This window comes from Penicillium malachiteum, assembly GCF_028827825.1.
Source record: "Penicillium malachiteum strain IBT 17515 chromosome Unknown utg000002l:1.0-8849297.0:1.0-8852440.0, whole genome shotgun sequence".
NCBI lineage: Eukaryota > Fungi > Ascomycota > Eurotiomycetes > Eurotiales > Aspergillaceae > Penicillium > Penicillium malachiteum.
Window position 1 is genome coordinate 3112965 of NW_026643095.1, and position 15288 is coordinate 3128252.

The 15288-nt window shown below is 45.4% G+C and overlaps 5 protein-coding genes across 5 annotated transcripts; 3 read left to right on the forward strand and 2 right to left on the reverse strand.

Moving 5' to 3' along the window:
• Positions 1–2614: 2614 nt before the first annotated feature.
• Positions 2615–4241, reverse strand: N7483_004214 (putative MFS sugar transporter; the record flags this gene model as incomplete). Its single annotated transcript, XM_057087651.1, has 2 exons — positions 2615–3984; positions 4037–4241. The coding sequence occupies 2 exons, from the start codon at positions 4239–4241 to the stop codon at positions 2615–2617; spliced, it is 1575 nt and encodes a 524-aa protein (XP_056947480.1).
• A 2496-nt stretch (positions 4242–6737) lies between these two features.
• N7483_004215 (uncharacterized protein) lies at positions 6738–7989 on the forward strand (the record flags this gene model as incomplete). Its single annotated transcript, XM_057087652.1, has 2 exons — positions 6738–6839; positions 6913–7989. The coding sequence occupies 2 exons, from the start codon at positions 6738–6740 to the stop codon at positions 7987–7989; spliced, it is 1179 nt and encodes a 392-aa protein (XP_056947481.1).
• A 140-nt stretch (positions 7990–8129) lies between these two features.
• Positions 8130–9926, reverse strand: N7483_004216 (uncharacterized protein; the record flags this gene model as incomplete). The annotated part of the gene is made up of 4 exons (XM_057087653.1): positions 8130–8914; positions 9036–9347; positions 9407–9590; positions 9672–9926. 4 exons carry the CDS (start codon positions 9924–9926, stop codon positions 8130–8132), a joined length of 1536 nt encoding a protein of 511 aa, XP_056947482.1.
• Positions 9927–11512: 1586 nt separating this feature from the next.
• N7483_004217 (uncharacterized protein) lies at positions 11513–13025 on the forward strand (the record flags this gene model as incomplete). The annotated part of the gene is made up of 6 exons (XM_057087654.1): positions 11513–11707; positions 11771–11869; positions 11940–12091; positions 12214–12280; positions 12397–12539; positions 12608–13025. The coding sequence occupies 6 exons, from the start codon at positions 11513–11515 to the stop codon at positions 13023–13025; spliced, it is 1074 nt and encodes a 357-aa protein (XP_056947483.1).
• Positions 13026–13548: 523 nt separating this feature from the next.
• Positions 13549–15200, forward strand: N7483_004218 (MFS transporter; the record flags this gene model as incomplete). Its single annotated transcript, XM_057087655.1, has 4 exons — positions 13549–13770; positions 13856–14185; positions 14249–14998; positions 15078–15200. 4 exons carry the CDS (start codon positions 13549–13551, stop codon positions 15198–15200), a joined length of 1425 nt encoding a protein of 474 aa, XP_056947484.1.
• Positions 15201–15288: the final 88 nt, after the last annotated feature.

Genomic DNA, 15288 nt, shown 5'->3' on the forward strand with positions numbered 1-15288 from the left:
CAATCTAAGGCCTAGAGCTGCAGGGTTCAATCTCAAAGAGATCTCAAGGGGTCGATTGAAAAAATAGCAATGTGGAGTCATTAAACTCGGCTTCCTTTCCTCAGAAATCACTGCAAATAAGTTCCACCACGCCAGTAACATAAGAGGTAATTAATAAAAGCCTGGAGAATTCCTGAGAGCTATGCAGGTTTCAAAGCAGCACAGCCTGAATGTGCTAGTCGCATAAGACCACTATTACAAATATTGACTCAGATAAACTTCACTTTGAAAGAATGAAAATTGCTTCTCGGCATGAAGATAGAACATCTCGGTACATGAACACGGACTTCATCTTCCAAGGTCGACAAATAGGAGGTATCAACCCTTGAGGTTTGAAATACCGGGGAAAATCACCTAACGCCTATCAATTTAATCAAATGTTTGGATATTGTCTGGCATATCAGTGGAACAGTTCTACATACGGCCACCGCAGATGAATCTTCAAATGCACCACTGAACCATCATTCAATGTTCAAGTTCTTGGAGTGCCTAGGTGGATTGATTGGACTTCTTGTTAATTATTCAAACTGGTGTAGCCCAGATGAATATGTACAACGTGAACCCTGCATATGGCCGTTCATATTTCAAAGTTATCATATCCCAGTTCCGACTAGAAAGCTGGTGGCCCAAGAGATAAACGGCGAGATTGAGAAAAGATTCGCCAGATCCCCTTTCTTTTCATCTTATCTCTGAAAGGAAATAGACCGGCTCCTTGCCTGAGGTATGCAGTACAAAGAATTTATCAGCAAATTAAACTATCTGTGCCATTCAACGTTTAAATAGATTTTGTCACAATCTCCCCATAGTTCAATTTCCAATAATGCTCAATTTCGGTTCAAATTAGTGTAACCTGCCGATGAACAAAGATCAAAAATAGTGAAATGGAAACGATCAGTAATTGTGCATAGAAGTGGGATGAATAGATAAATAAAGCCGGAAGAGTCCAGGAGATCTGGTTTTTTCTGCTTGGATGTCAACATTTGATTTGATTCATTGAATCAGCCTCCTCTCACACTATCAGATTTCATTCCAAGTCAAAACAAAACAAGAAGCCCATTCAAAACTACAGAGCATCATGTCTCCGAGTCTGAAGAGTTTTGTTATGGCGGCTGTTGCCTGTCTCACTTTTAGCCGCGGGCTTGCCGCTCCACTGGCAGATGATCATTCGATGGTAATGAGAGAGTCTCTGATGAAATTGCCGCCCTAGGTACCTTACTAAAATTTCTCTTTGAATACAGGTTCAATTCTGCGATGACGAGCTTTCGGGAAATTGCGCATTTCAGCGCGTTGATGCAAACCAGTGTACCGCCTTAAACCACCCGTGAGTCTTCCCCGTCAATTACTCCTACACCTTGTACTATTTGACTAATACAGACCAGAGGAAATGCAAAATGGGTCTCAGCGTCCAATGGCTGTCAATTTTTCAGGTAAGATGTCATGAAAAATGCTCCCCAAACGGAATATATGAAAGTCAGCACTAAGATATATTCCAGCAATATGGATTGCTCCGGTGACGAGAAATTTTCCTTCCCAATGCTTGATGAACTCATGCCGTTCTCCATCAAGATCCCGAGCATCCCGATGAGAGGAAATGCAGTCTACTGTACATCTGAGTCGCGAAGCCCATGAGATCATGGATGTTGCAACATTGGACCTTGGAGGGGGCAATGGATCTATGTCATCACATCCAAGGGCTGGGCATCGGTTGCCGATCGCACGCGCGTATTCTATTTGTGGATATGATCCAGGAAGAATTAATTGATTTCTTATGAGAAGGAAAATAAGACAAAAGAAGTCGCCTAATATGACCATCCGATCACAATTTACAGTTCTTTCAAAGCCATTGATGCTATTCATCCGTAGAACTTTGGAAGACAGGATGAAAGGGATTCAAGCACAACAATTTGAGATCAATATGACAGATCAAAACTCGAATCAAATAAGGAGTTTCGTACATAATTCCATTTGTTTTCTCATCAGATAAACCTGTTCACGGGGCTGTCCGACGCCCCATCCTCTTCTCTCGACCCACAAGTGCCGTGATCGGAGCTTCCTTGCTAACATCCAGAGCACTAATGAGTCGTTTGTCGGTAGCTGGGGATCTCAGAAATATACCGAGCTGTGTAGTAGCATAGTTCTGAAAGTCATAAGCTCAATTTCATCTCTGAAGCGCTGGACTAGACGATTAAAGAGTACCTAAGCAAACATTGAATTCATGCATGCAAGAGAGCGTCAAGTGGATTTCCAGTGGCATAGACCCTGACCGTACATATAGAGAACAGTTGAATCTATCGGTTTGACTGAATCTATTGGGTTGACTGAATCTATCTTGCAAACTTAAGTACCATTCAAAAGTTGAACATTTGAGGGGAATCTTGAAGCAGAAAAATTCACATCTTCTAATGAAGTCAGGGAACTGACTAGACGCAATTGCGACGGTAATAAATGACAAAGTCAATGATGCGTGTATTGACATTTTGCTGAAGCGGAAAACACTCGCTATTCTAAAATCTATCTAATGTACATAGTCGTTGCGATGCAAATTATATATGAGAATTCGTAAAATCGTAGCAGTTTAGGCCTTGGCCTCCTGCATGCCTGCGTCATCACTCTCAACACCTTTTGCGAACTCGGCATCCATGCCCTGGGTTTCAGCAACGTGAATTCTGGGCAAGGAGCGGGCAATTCGTGGTGGATCGAAAATGCTCTTCGATTGAAGGAAGATTTCGTCGATTTCCTCCAAAGAACGACCGTTTGTTTCAGGGAAACAAAAGTACACAACGGGCACGATTGCAGCATTCAAAACGGCGAAAATGATATAGTATCGCCATGAAATAGTGTCAAATCCTACAGGTGTGACCTCAGCCAGGAGGAAATTGAACATCCACACCGCGGTAGTAGATACGGCGCTGATAGCTGCTCGTAGCTGCAGAGGAGCGACTTCGGTTGCGTAGAGAAAGGTTAAACCGGAATATCCGACAGTGAAAATAAATTCAAAGACGAAGAGGAAAACAACCGCAGCAATCATAGCGCCATTGCTGTTGCTGAGAGAATTTGTTCCGGCCAGAATTGTCATGGAGATTGACATGCCAACGGCACTCCACAGCATAAGAACACGCCGACCGAGACGATCGATAGTGAAGTATGCCAAAAATCCACCCAAGGGTTGTGTCAGGCACATGGATGCCGCAAGGATTCGAGATTGTACTGCGTCAAGGCCGAGGTATTGTTCGAAAATTGTAGTCGCATAGTATGTGATCAGATTGATACCACACATCTGTTGAAACATTTGGCCACAGGCTGCCAGGACAGTACGGTGAAAGAGGCGCTGCTCACCCATTGTGAACATATCCTTGAAAGACCCAGATCCTGAAAGAACAAGAGAGGTCTCAATGTCACGGATCTCAAGATTAATCTCTTCACAATCCTCATCCACGTCTGCGAGGGCTGCTAAAATTGTCCGTGCCTCTTCAACCCGACCCTTCTTGATCAGCCAGCGTGGGGACTCAGGGAAGAACATGACGAAGGCCATAACGACCAATGAGAGAACGATTTGAAAGGCGAGAGGAAAGCGCCACGACACAGAGCTTCCTGTGACGAAATAGAAACCGAAGTCAATCCAGAGGGAGATGGTGATACCAGCACCAATAAAGATTCCATCTGTAACTACGTGAGCACCACGTTTAACTGGTTTCGAGATTTCTGATTGCCAAACAGGCACAGTAGCAACATATCCACCTGTGCCGTATCCAAGAACTAATCGAGCGACGATGAACTGGGCGAGAGAGAAAGATGTGGCCATCAAGATTGCTCCGACGAGTGAGATGAATGTTGTGATGAAAATAACTCGACGGCGACCAAGAATATCTCCCAATTGGACACATGATAATGAGCCAAACATTCCTCCCACGGTATATAGCGCGACCACGGTTCCTACAATATCTTCTGTTAACAAAGATCCGGTACCCATTTCAACATCTCGTGGTGCTAGACTCACCTTGAATTGTTGAATTATAACGCTCTTGAGCACCAGTCGTTGTGAGGGTATTCATCTGAGGAAATTCCTCAACAAATGACTTAAGTGTCAACAGACCTCCAGTGACACCTTGGTTGTATCCATATGTCACGAAAGCAGGACAGACAACTAGCCACATAATGGCTCGACTCAAAGCCTCGCCACGAAGGCCAAAGTAGGGCGCCATATTGCAAATCGAATCAAAAAAAGAGGCGTCAAATTGGAGTTGAGTTAAAGTTGGTGATCATGCAACGATCATGAAAGAGCTATCTCCGCCAAGAAGAAACATGAAGCTAGAGATGCCTCAATTGATATATACAAGAGACGATGTTCAAAACGGTTATCGGCGTCCCCCGATCGATGGGTACAAGGGCTCCAACAATGCGTGGGCCATTCACCCACCCCGGACCGAGTGTCGCCGTGCCCATTGGCGAGAACAAGGACTAGGCATGGATGAATTTGGCCCGATCTTCGGAAATGTGGAGAAAAAGTCTCCAGCCGAGGCCGAAAAGGAAATACTATTACATAAAATCTTGGTTTCCCCGGATTCGCCCCTTGTACACTCCAGATTCTGGGACCTGTGCTGTAAAGCTTCCCCAGAATGGTGCTTTTTCACTCGGCTTGCCTAGTTTCAATTCAGATGAGAGCCGCAATCTTTTAAATAACTTTAAACGAAGCCTTGGATCGAGACTTGCACTTTAAAGTGATAGCACAGACCCTGACCTAGCTGTAATCGTGCTCCACTTCGTGCCATCGGACCCGGCCGATGACCAGTAAGAATTAACCTCGGTCCAAGATAACAGAAATGGATGTCATGAGTATTTGTCTCCTCCTCCATCCATCATGATAGTATTCTTACCCCGGATGCCGGATTTTGCGTGCCCCGTACACTAAACCTTCTTTCGTCACGCTTTCATATACCCATTGGAGTAATACTAACACGCAATTGTAATTGCCACATGCCAAGCTGATAAGTGACTCATGAACATTGAAAAGGATCATTTCTCCTGTCCACTGAAGACATCCGATCCAATAAGGAAGCATTTTCGGCGTTTATCACCCGCTTAAACAAGACTCCGATTTGATCTATTACTAGTCGCGATTACATATAGCACGAAATGAAAACGGAACATTCGATATCATGGGGATCAGATCAGTGTTTGAATCAATTGATATTGTTTTTATTTCGTATGGTGGAATAGTTCTGATGAATCATTGTTGAAAGATATCAGACTAAGTAGACCGTATTGAACTGATCTGCCCAGGTGATCATCAGAAGCTTTAGTGATGAGGAAAGAGCCTATATTGATTAATGTGATGTGAGATCTGCAATGAATGCCCAGCGATATTACGGTTGGTGGCCCAACGTTCATGATCAACCGACTGGGTATGATTCTTCATCCCGGCACTGATGATGATGGCAATAATCTTTGTAGGGAAGCAGATTTGCCTGAAGATTCTTAAATTCTTGGTCATGCTTCCAGAAGAATACGGCGAATGTGTTTGATGGGTGCGGTCGAGTTGACATTGCGTCCCATCAGGACTATACCTGCATCCATTAAAATTGACCCAAAGTTGAATGATCTCTCTTTGATATCGATATTACATTTCCCTTCCACATTTTCAACCCTTCCTGAAACTTCTGAAATTGGAGTCCTGCAAGGATAAGCCCCAGAGTGCCTATCACTTCGATATTCGTTTTTTTGCCCTCCCTATTATTCTGCTAGGTCTCTTGACTGAGTTCGTTCTACAACTGTTACCACTAGCACTTGATACTATTCGTACAAGAGAATGTTCGAATGGTGCGGTATCAATTTGAGCCGAGTGATTATCCCTGATTTTGTGCCAAGTCTAGCAAATTTGCTATGCCTACTGTTTTGCCCAGTTGGTAGTTTATATCTGACGAGTCAAATGCCAAGTCCGCTGTTATTATTAGAGCGGTAGTTCGTTTCAACTTCTACAACCCTTCACCATTCATCAAAGATCCCAGCCTCACACCACACTCCGACACGTATGAATCATGGCACAGATAGCCCAATCACAAGATCGAAACCCCATATTCAATGGAGTGGTCCTCCGTGCCAAGCTTTCCTTGGCCTCGGCTACATCCTCCCTGTCCCGTTTTCCGCCCTGAATGACCCTGTGTATGAGCCTCTGAACCAGTGTCGAACTCAAGCCACCCAATCGCCTTCGATCATCCCAGTCATCCGCCAAATGTCTGAAGAAACTTAAACTCATCCGGCAAAGTGGAAACAGCGGGGTAGCGGAGATTTATCGGCTTCGCCAAGCAGTTTGATGGCCAGGCATTGAGAAGCCTACATGCACTTTTGTTCTATGTAGAGCAAGGTCTTAGTTTCTTCAAAGGGCATAGTTTACTTGGCATCCGTGTCGAGTGACTCTCTATTCCTATGGCCCATTTTTGTCATATTCGATTTTCAAGCGGACATTCGTCGGCTCGCTAACATCAGCCCAGCTGGCAATGCCGAATATGCACAAGATGAAATGCCAAGGTCTTGGGGCCTCAAAGCCGGTATCTATGCCATTTCCATGTTCATTTTGTAGCTTTCTATGAGAGAATGATATAAAAGCGATGTGATCTTTCTGCAGAACTGTAGAGTCTTTGATATTTGGATCACATCTCAACTATCAAGACGACGGATCAGTTCAACGTTCAAGTTCGATGATGAAAATCGCCTGTCTTCTCGCCCTTGCTGGCACTTTAACAAGAGTTGATGCTCATGGCTACTTGACGATTCCGTATAGTCGCACCCGACTTGGATTCGAGGTAAGTATTGGTGCCAATAATTATAAACTCTGGAATATCCTGTTTGGAATATCATCTAACTAACAATTTCTAGGCTGGAATTGACACATGCCCTGAGTGCTCCATTCTCGAGCCAGTTGAATCATGGCCCGACCTAGAAGTTGCTGAAGTGGGTCGCAGCGGACCGTGTGGCTACAACGCGAGAGTGAGCGTAGACTACAACCAGCCAAGTGACTACTGGGGAAACTCAGTTGTTGCTACCTATGCTGGCGGAGACATCATCGAAGTACAATGGTGTGTCGACAACAATGGTGATCACGGTGGAATGTTCACCTACGGAATTTGCCAAAACCAGACACTTGTTGATCTGTTCCTCGATCCTGACTACCTCCCCAGTACCGATGAGAAACAATTGGCAGAAGACTGTTTCTTGGAGGGAGAGCTAAAGTGTACGGATGTGGATGGACAGACCTGTGGATACAATCCAGATTGCACCTCCGATGAAGCATGCTATCGGAATGACTGGTTTACCTGCAATGCATTTGCAGCAACTACCAATCGCGGCTGCGAGGGAGTCGATGGAGCTGCAGAATTCTCCTGTACGACAACTATCTCGGGTGGCTATACTGTAACGAAAAAGATCAAGATACCAGACTACAACTCAGACCATACTCTGCTTCGATTCCGATGGAATTCGTATCAGACTGGTCAAATCTATCTACATTGTGCGGATATTGCCATTTCTGGGTCTGGGTCCGGCTCGAGCAGCAGTACCACGAGCAGCAGCAGTACGACTACAAGCAAGGCTACAAGTACAACCAGTGTCTCAACAACTACCTCAACGTGTACAGCGGCGACTAGTGTAGTGGTTACATTTGACGAATTGGTGACCACAACATATGGCGAAAATGTGTACATTTCGGGATCCATTAGCCAACTTGGCTCCTGGGACACATCCTCTGCGGTCGCTTTATCCGCTAGCTCCTACACATCTTCCAATCCACTGTGGCTGGCGACGATCAGCCTTCCGGCTGGCACCAGCTTCGAGTATAAATTCATCAAAAAGGAGACAGATGGCAGTATTGTTTGGGAGAGCGATCCAAATCGGAGCTACACCGTGCCGACTGGATGCTCTGGAGCGACAGCTACCGTGTCGGCGACATGGAGATAGAGATATTTATCAATAGCCACTCGTTCATATGTTCTGTTTTAGTTGAATATCACACCAGTGTGCCTCTTATTCCTACCATTTTTAAGGCCCAACATTTGAATGATTTTCTATGCATCAATGAACTGCATTTCTTGAGGTACTTATTCCCGTCGCTGTACAATGACAACTGGCCCGACATATTGGTATCGTCCTTGAAATGCATACACCATCAAGCTCAGAATGAAGATCCCCACGAAAATAACCACGCTCCAATTGAAGTCTTCGGCCGTCACGGACGGAGTCGGCGGCCAGAATGACCAAAATAGAGCGAAGCATACGTAGACCAACCCTATGATATTGATTGAGAGTCCAAGCCTACCCATTGACCAGCGGCGTGGAGGTAGTGTCTCAGGACAGTGAATCTTTCGATAAATCACACAGCTGATAGAAATTGCGTATGTGTACATTAGCGCTGCCACATTAAGGGATATGATCGCATTGAACGCGACAGTGGAGCCGATATTAATCACGGATAACAAGCCACTTATCAGACACGAGAGAAAGATCGCCCTGACCGGGATACGACGACGACGATCAACATGGGATATCCATTCTGCGAATGGCAGTCCTTTATCTCGAGCAAAGGCATGTGTTTGTCTGGCAGTTGAGGCGTTGAATAGGATATTGCTAAAGATAACCGGGATCAGTATTGTGGAAGCCAATCCATTAACTCCAGCAAGTGACAGCGTATTCCGAAACACATAAAGGAATGGAAAGCCGGAGCTATCTTTGAGAGCCGCTGGAACCGATGGTATTGATAGTAATAGTCCGACGAGAACAATGATCGCCAAAATTCCATTTCCGAAATATCCCCACGCGATCGCAATCGGCACATAGCGACCGGCATCTTTCACCTCTTCGGACATGTGTGCGGTCGCATCGGAACCTACCAGTTGACAGATATTAGCGATGGCGCTAGAATGACGGGGACCACAACGAACTCAATGACCCATATATAGCTGATATTTGGCCGACCATCAAACTGACACCTATTGTTGGCCAGTTACCACCGTTATAAAACTCAGTGAAGACGACTTTGGCTGGCTGCTGAGGAGTCATGACAAACAGAACAACAACAACGATTACCCAGGACATGAGATGTAGAGCCAGGAGCAAATTCTGTATCCTGGGTATCCAATTCGCGGCATGAACGTTGAAGAAGTAGATAATCGCAATCATTGCAAACACAAACAAAGTTCCCTGCCAATTCTGCGGTTTGTAGCTTGGGTCTCGAATGCTGATTAGGCCTTGAATAATCGTCCCCGTAAGAAAGGAGCCGCTGGCTGCCCCTGCTTGCCAGGCCAAAACTGACATCCATCCTAGATTTGGGAGTATATGTTAGTGAAGCTCGTGATCCTAGACATTCTCTCCGTCAGACCTGTGGTATAGCTCAAGAACTTTTGATGACGAGCTGGAGCAAATTCTGACACCCAATGGTACTGCCCGCCAGATGTTGGAGCCATCGATGCCATCTCAGCAAGGCTGACAATGATAAATCCAAATCCAAAGAAGGTCCACACGAACGACCAAAATAGGCCAGCGAAACCACCATTCTGAAGGCCCTGTGAGTTGGATCTACCGCAAAATAAAGCAGCTCAGTATGTGCATAAACATTTCCAAAGTATGAATAGACCGTATCTCACATTAAAATAAACTCCCACGTGGCCTGCAAAACAGCCGAGAAGCTTAATGCTGCTAACGGGCGAAAGTTGCGCTTCAATATTGTCAATGAAAGACTCCACAACTTTCGATTTGAGAGATACCTTGAATTCTTGAACCTTGCCCATGCGGCTCATATCATTTTGGTCGTTTAATGTTGAACCCGATTCAGGCGGATCCTTCACAACACAATCCACGTCCATCGTGTCCAGTCGTGAGAGGGTTATGTTGTTGTCCATTGATTGCGTACAGACCGGCTGGACTCAGTACCAGTATATTGCAGATATTTGTGATATGCTCGACGTGGTCGCGTGGAGAGCTCTGGAGGGAACGAAGGGGTGAAGATCTCGATCGAAGGGATAAAGCACTCGAAAATGCGGTTGGATAGATAAAATTGGGAAGCCGGTTCAAGTTCTTGAGCCTCAAATGAATCCGAGATGCAACTTTCCTACCAGTGGTCCGTGTTGGTTAAACAGCGCCGGTTGGTCTTTTCCATATATGTCCAGGTGTTTGACCGGACGTTGATACGGAGAATTCCGAGTAATTGAGAACCGCCCGTGGACTTTGAGTAACCTATAGGCAAAGGACCTTATGTACCTATGCTATAAGGGAATCTCCAAGGGGAAATGATTGAGGCGGGATCCCTGAGTTCTTCCAAGGTTGGGCTCTGTGAGACAATCTCCATCCCGTATTAACTACAAGGATACATGATCATAAACGTCTCAAGTTTCTCCTACCCACCTGGGCATATATGAGGGACCTTGAAAGGTTAGGTACGGGGATTGAAAAGAGTGTTGCATGGCCTGGAGAGATGGAATCCTCTAGATTTCCTTTTTCAGACACTTTCAAGGGCGACATAATCACTCTACCAGGACATGTTTGGATGAACCATCAATGTTTCCAAACCGGCTCAATTTTGGACCATCTTAAACGGCACATCGCATAATTGCACGGATATCCCGATGTTTGATGACTCGAAAATTTCAACGTCTCCTGAAATGCAAGCTTCCGACGTATATTACTGTTCGGCTGAGACTAAAACAATTGGCCACATAGATTCAGGCTACCCGCGGTTGTCATCCAAACAGGAATAACACAATACCTCCCCAGTACCAGGATACAAGGGAATATGCATCTTTCTGAGGACTTGAAAAAGGCGCGTGGGGTGAACTAAGAGTGTGACAATATCCCAGATCCAGCTGTACAGTCTCAGTTTACTCGCCGACGCCGAAAGCCTGACAGTCGCAATTTCTCCACGGTTACATGGTCTAGGCACTTTACGACCAGAAAGGATCCGACAGAGCACTTGAGAATTCGGGGAATTTTATTTCAAAGTTCCTTCCAGAAGGATAGGAAGATCCATCCCCAACCTTGGACGATTCTATCAGATACAAAAATGTATCAATAGAGATACATGGGATGATATGACCCCATACAGGCATCAAACGAGCGAAACGGACATCAGAAAGACTGGGCGGATTCTTAGATCCAGTTTTATGCAGGCTAGAGAATTATTAGGCCATGGATCATGAGAAAAAAAGGAGATGGTTTGAGAGGGGAGAGGGGTGTGGACTGTTGTGTAGCCATAATCATGAACTCCAACCAAACAATTGCAGAAATACCCTTGGCTTTGGGGCTGGTGGTGCATGCGTCAGCGTCTCGTACTCTGGGGGCTTCTTGTCCGAGTCTCGCCTAGTATGCTCGCCAAGATGCGAAAAACAATTACTACTAGCATTTTCTTTTTGAATCACTGAATATATCTCCCAACTGTCCCAAGACTGACCGAGTTGCTCTTGCATTCAGATGCTGATCTGCATTGTTGGCCATGGCGGGTACTTCGACGCCGCCGGGGATGATACCCCCACTCACTGTGGATAATGATACAAATCACAGTGGGCTACTTGCGATCATCACGTCATTCACGATTTTCCTTGTTTTAGGATCTCTGGGGATCAGGGTGTACTCAGCGTACTCGAGGCACGTGAGGGGAAAGGATGACCTTTTCTTTGGTTTCATAGTGGTATGTTGTAGATTCTATGGGCGCGCACACATCGATAAGAAAACTGATCCTTAATTTTGCTAGATTGTTGCACTAGCCCAGGCCTCTGCAACATCCGTCGCAATTCATCTTGGCTGGGGACAGACAGCCATATTGATATCAAACAAAGATGAAATGAACAAAGTATGGATACCTACTACCTGAGACTGATCCGGGGAATAGAACGACCGAACTGATCTGAGAGATATCATAGGCCGTCTATGCATCAGACATTCTCTATGTTGTGCTATTGGGCTTTTCTAAAGCATCGACAACAATTTTCTATCGCACAATCACCATGCGAAGTGCACAATGCATTCTTTATGCTCTTCTTATCGTGATAGCCTCATGGGAGCCTACGTCTATGTAATCAAAGTCCCTGCCCACCTGGGCATCCCCTTCATTTTAACCCGACCGCTCAAACTATTCCCGGCTTCTCTCATCTCAAATGATATTGGCATTTAAATAAATACTGATATCATGAATAGAGTTTTAACAAGCGTGCGCTGCGATAGCCGACCGTGGAATGATATCGATAGTGACTGCAGTTTATTGGTGAGCCAGTTCAATTGAAGTTCTAAGAAATCCCCTGGACATGATGCAACCTGAAGCTATACCTATTATCTTCCGAGTCATCTGTTCGCTCGTACTAAAGGCTTTGATACATCTAGTTTTCTAGATGGCAAGTCATCACTGCCATCGATGTGATTCTTGAGGTATCACTCATCCTATACCCAATCCACGTTATTCAAAAGCTTCAAACAAGTCTCAGCAACAAATTGATTGTGATTGCGATACTGGGTTGTCGTGTTATGTATGTATCTAACTGCAATCTCCAAATATGTTCACAAAAATCCAGATCATCTCCTGACTTTCTCCCAGTCTCATACCACTATCAGCTGTTCACTTATATTATGTGCATCGGCAAGTTGAGTCATCGGACCCAACACTCGCCGGGACTGCAACCACTGTTGTGGCCGAGATTCATGTTGCACTGAGCGTACTCGTTCTCATCGCACCTGTAATGAAGCCTTTCATAGCAGCTTACGTTGACAACGACGGATTAGCATACACAGACGATGTTTCAAAGTCAAGAAGTCCTCATCATTCCCGTAGCTGGACGCTCAAAGGCGCATTCTCGTCGAGGAGCCGTGATCCCTATCTATGGACCCAGGATGAGAGTCTACCTAGGGTACCTGCATCAAATAATCGAATTCTGAAAAGTGTCCACATTTGTGTTGATAGAAGAACCCTGGAGCTATCACCTCGAAACACTGTGACTGAGTCACAGCCGGCTTGAAACCTCCATTCTGGAGTGGAAATCGGAACTTGAAGAGAAAGGAATAGAAAATTGTCACAACCCCGGTGATGGGTCCACCTCAGGCTGGAGCGAGGGACTAGCCAGGATAATTTGGCTACACATATTATCCAGGTGCGCATGTTATCAATGCAAGTCGCAGCTCAATTCAATATTTCGGAGCAAATTCCGTCGAAATTAGTGAGGGAAAATGACCATTGCGTTCCGCAGGAATTCAGTTCCTTTTTCCACCTGACAACATACGTGCCTACGTCTTCGGCTGCTGATATGCGTAAGAGTCTCGTCTACCCGGCGTCACCTGAGTCAGCACGCATTGATTTTATTATTCCAGCGCTTTGATGGCATTTTTAGAATGCGTGGAATTGGTCTCTGATTGATCTCAAAGCTATCAAGCGCTTATAAGGAATAAAAAATCAATTTATCATTTGATCTAAGGCCTAGCCGCGCGACTTGTATCATGGCCGAAAGTTCAACAGAAGATGTATTCATGGACCCGCCAGAAACAATGCAATATGCCAGTGATAAAGGCTGCCAAACGGATTTGACGGCTACTACAGCCAACCTGCATAAAGAAGACAGCGACTCGGCCAGCTTCAGAACCCTCATCTCTACCGGTACCACGTCCGGGACCTTGTCGGATGATCATATGAATCAGTCAGAGGCCACACCCATGTCTGAGAGATCCAAGGAATCAACAATTGTTGACTGGGAAGATGATAATGACCCAGTAAGACCCTTCACATCTGAATCTCTACCATTCAATCTGATATTGTTGTTAGGAAAAACCCACCAACTTTACACCGCGACGGAAGTGGATCATAACAATCATGCTCGGACTAATGACATTTTGTGTCACATTTGCTTCCTCTGTATTTAGCACTGCGACGATTGTTACTGCAAAGCACTTCCATGTCTCGCCGGAAGTGATGGTACTAGCCACCAGCCTCTTCGTCTTGGGCTTCGCATTCGGGCCCATCATTTTTGGTCCTCTATCAGAGCTCTACGGGCGTAAGCGACCGTTATTTCTTGGGCTTTTCGTATTCGCCATATTTCAAATCCCAGTTGCCGTGGCTCAAAATCTCCAGACAATATTTATCTGTCGTTTCCTTGGTGGTTTATTTGCTAGTGCACCGCTGGCGATCGTGAGTTGACATCCCCTTATTCGATTGATCTAAGGCAAAAGTATTTATTGACCCGTGGTCTAGGTCTCTGGGATCTTAGCGGATTTATTTGAATCAGTTGAACGTGGAATCGCAGTCTCTATATTCGCTGGTGCTACTTTCATCGGTCCTGTTGCGGGTCCCATCGTCGGTGGATTCATCACCATGTCTCATTTAGGCTGGCGTTGGACCGGGTACATAACTGCTATCATGGCATTCTTTTTCTCATCCATCGGATATTTTATCATCCCAGAAACATTTGAAGCGACTTTGTTGACCCAGCGTGCACAGCGTCGACGAGCCGAGACAGGAAATTGGTCTCTCCATGCTAAAGCCGAGGAGAAGGTCGTGAATCCAAAGGACATTGCAACTCGATATCTCCTCAGACCGTTTGTGATGCTTGCTCAAGAGCCGATATTGATTCTCATCACACTGTATATGGGCTTCATCTATGGTTTCCTGTACCTTTGTTTTGAAGCTTATCCTATCGCGTTTCAAGAACATCGAGGTTGGAATGATGGTGTTGGTGCGCTTCCATTTGTCGGAATTGCCTGTGGGGTGTTTATAGGTTGTGGGATCATCATTGCCTTTTCTCTGACACGATATCGGAATATAATCCGCCGTACTGGGAGTGTGAATCCCGAAGAGAGGCTTATTCCCATGATGATTGGGGGTATTCTGTTGCCAGCAGGAATGTTTTGGTTCGGCTGGACATCATCTCCGCATATCATTTGGGTCCCGGAAGCTCTCGCTGGGGTCTTGCTGGGAGCTGGAGTGTTGCTGATCTTCTTACAGGTGAGACTCTTCAATCACCACCATACTATAATACATCCGAGCCTGTCAACGTGCATACTAAACTGATGAACCTCGGAAGGGATTAAACTATATAATCGATGTCTATACCGTTCATGCCAATTCGGCGATCGCCGCAAATACCTTTTTCAGATCGTGGCTTGGTGCTGGGTTTCCCATATTTGCGAATGCTATGGTCAGTTGATTATTCCAATCCTGAAATATGAGGTTTCACATGGGGCTAACGAGATGCAAATAACCTCAGTTTCACAACCTGGGAGTCAACTGGGCGA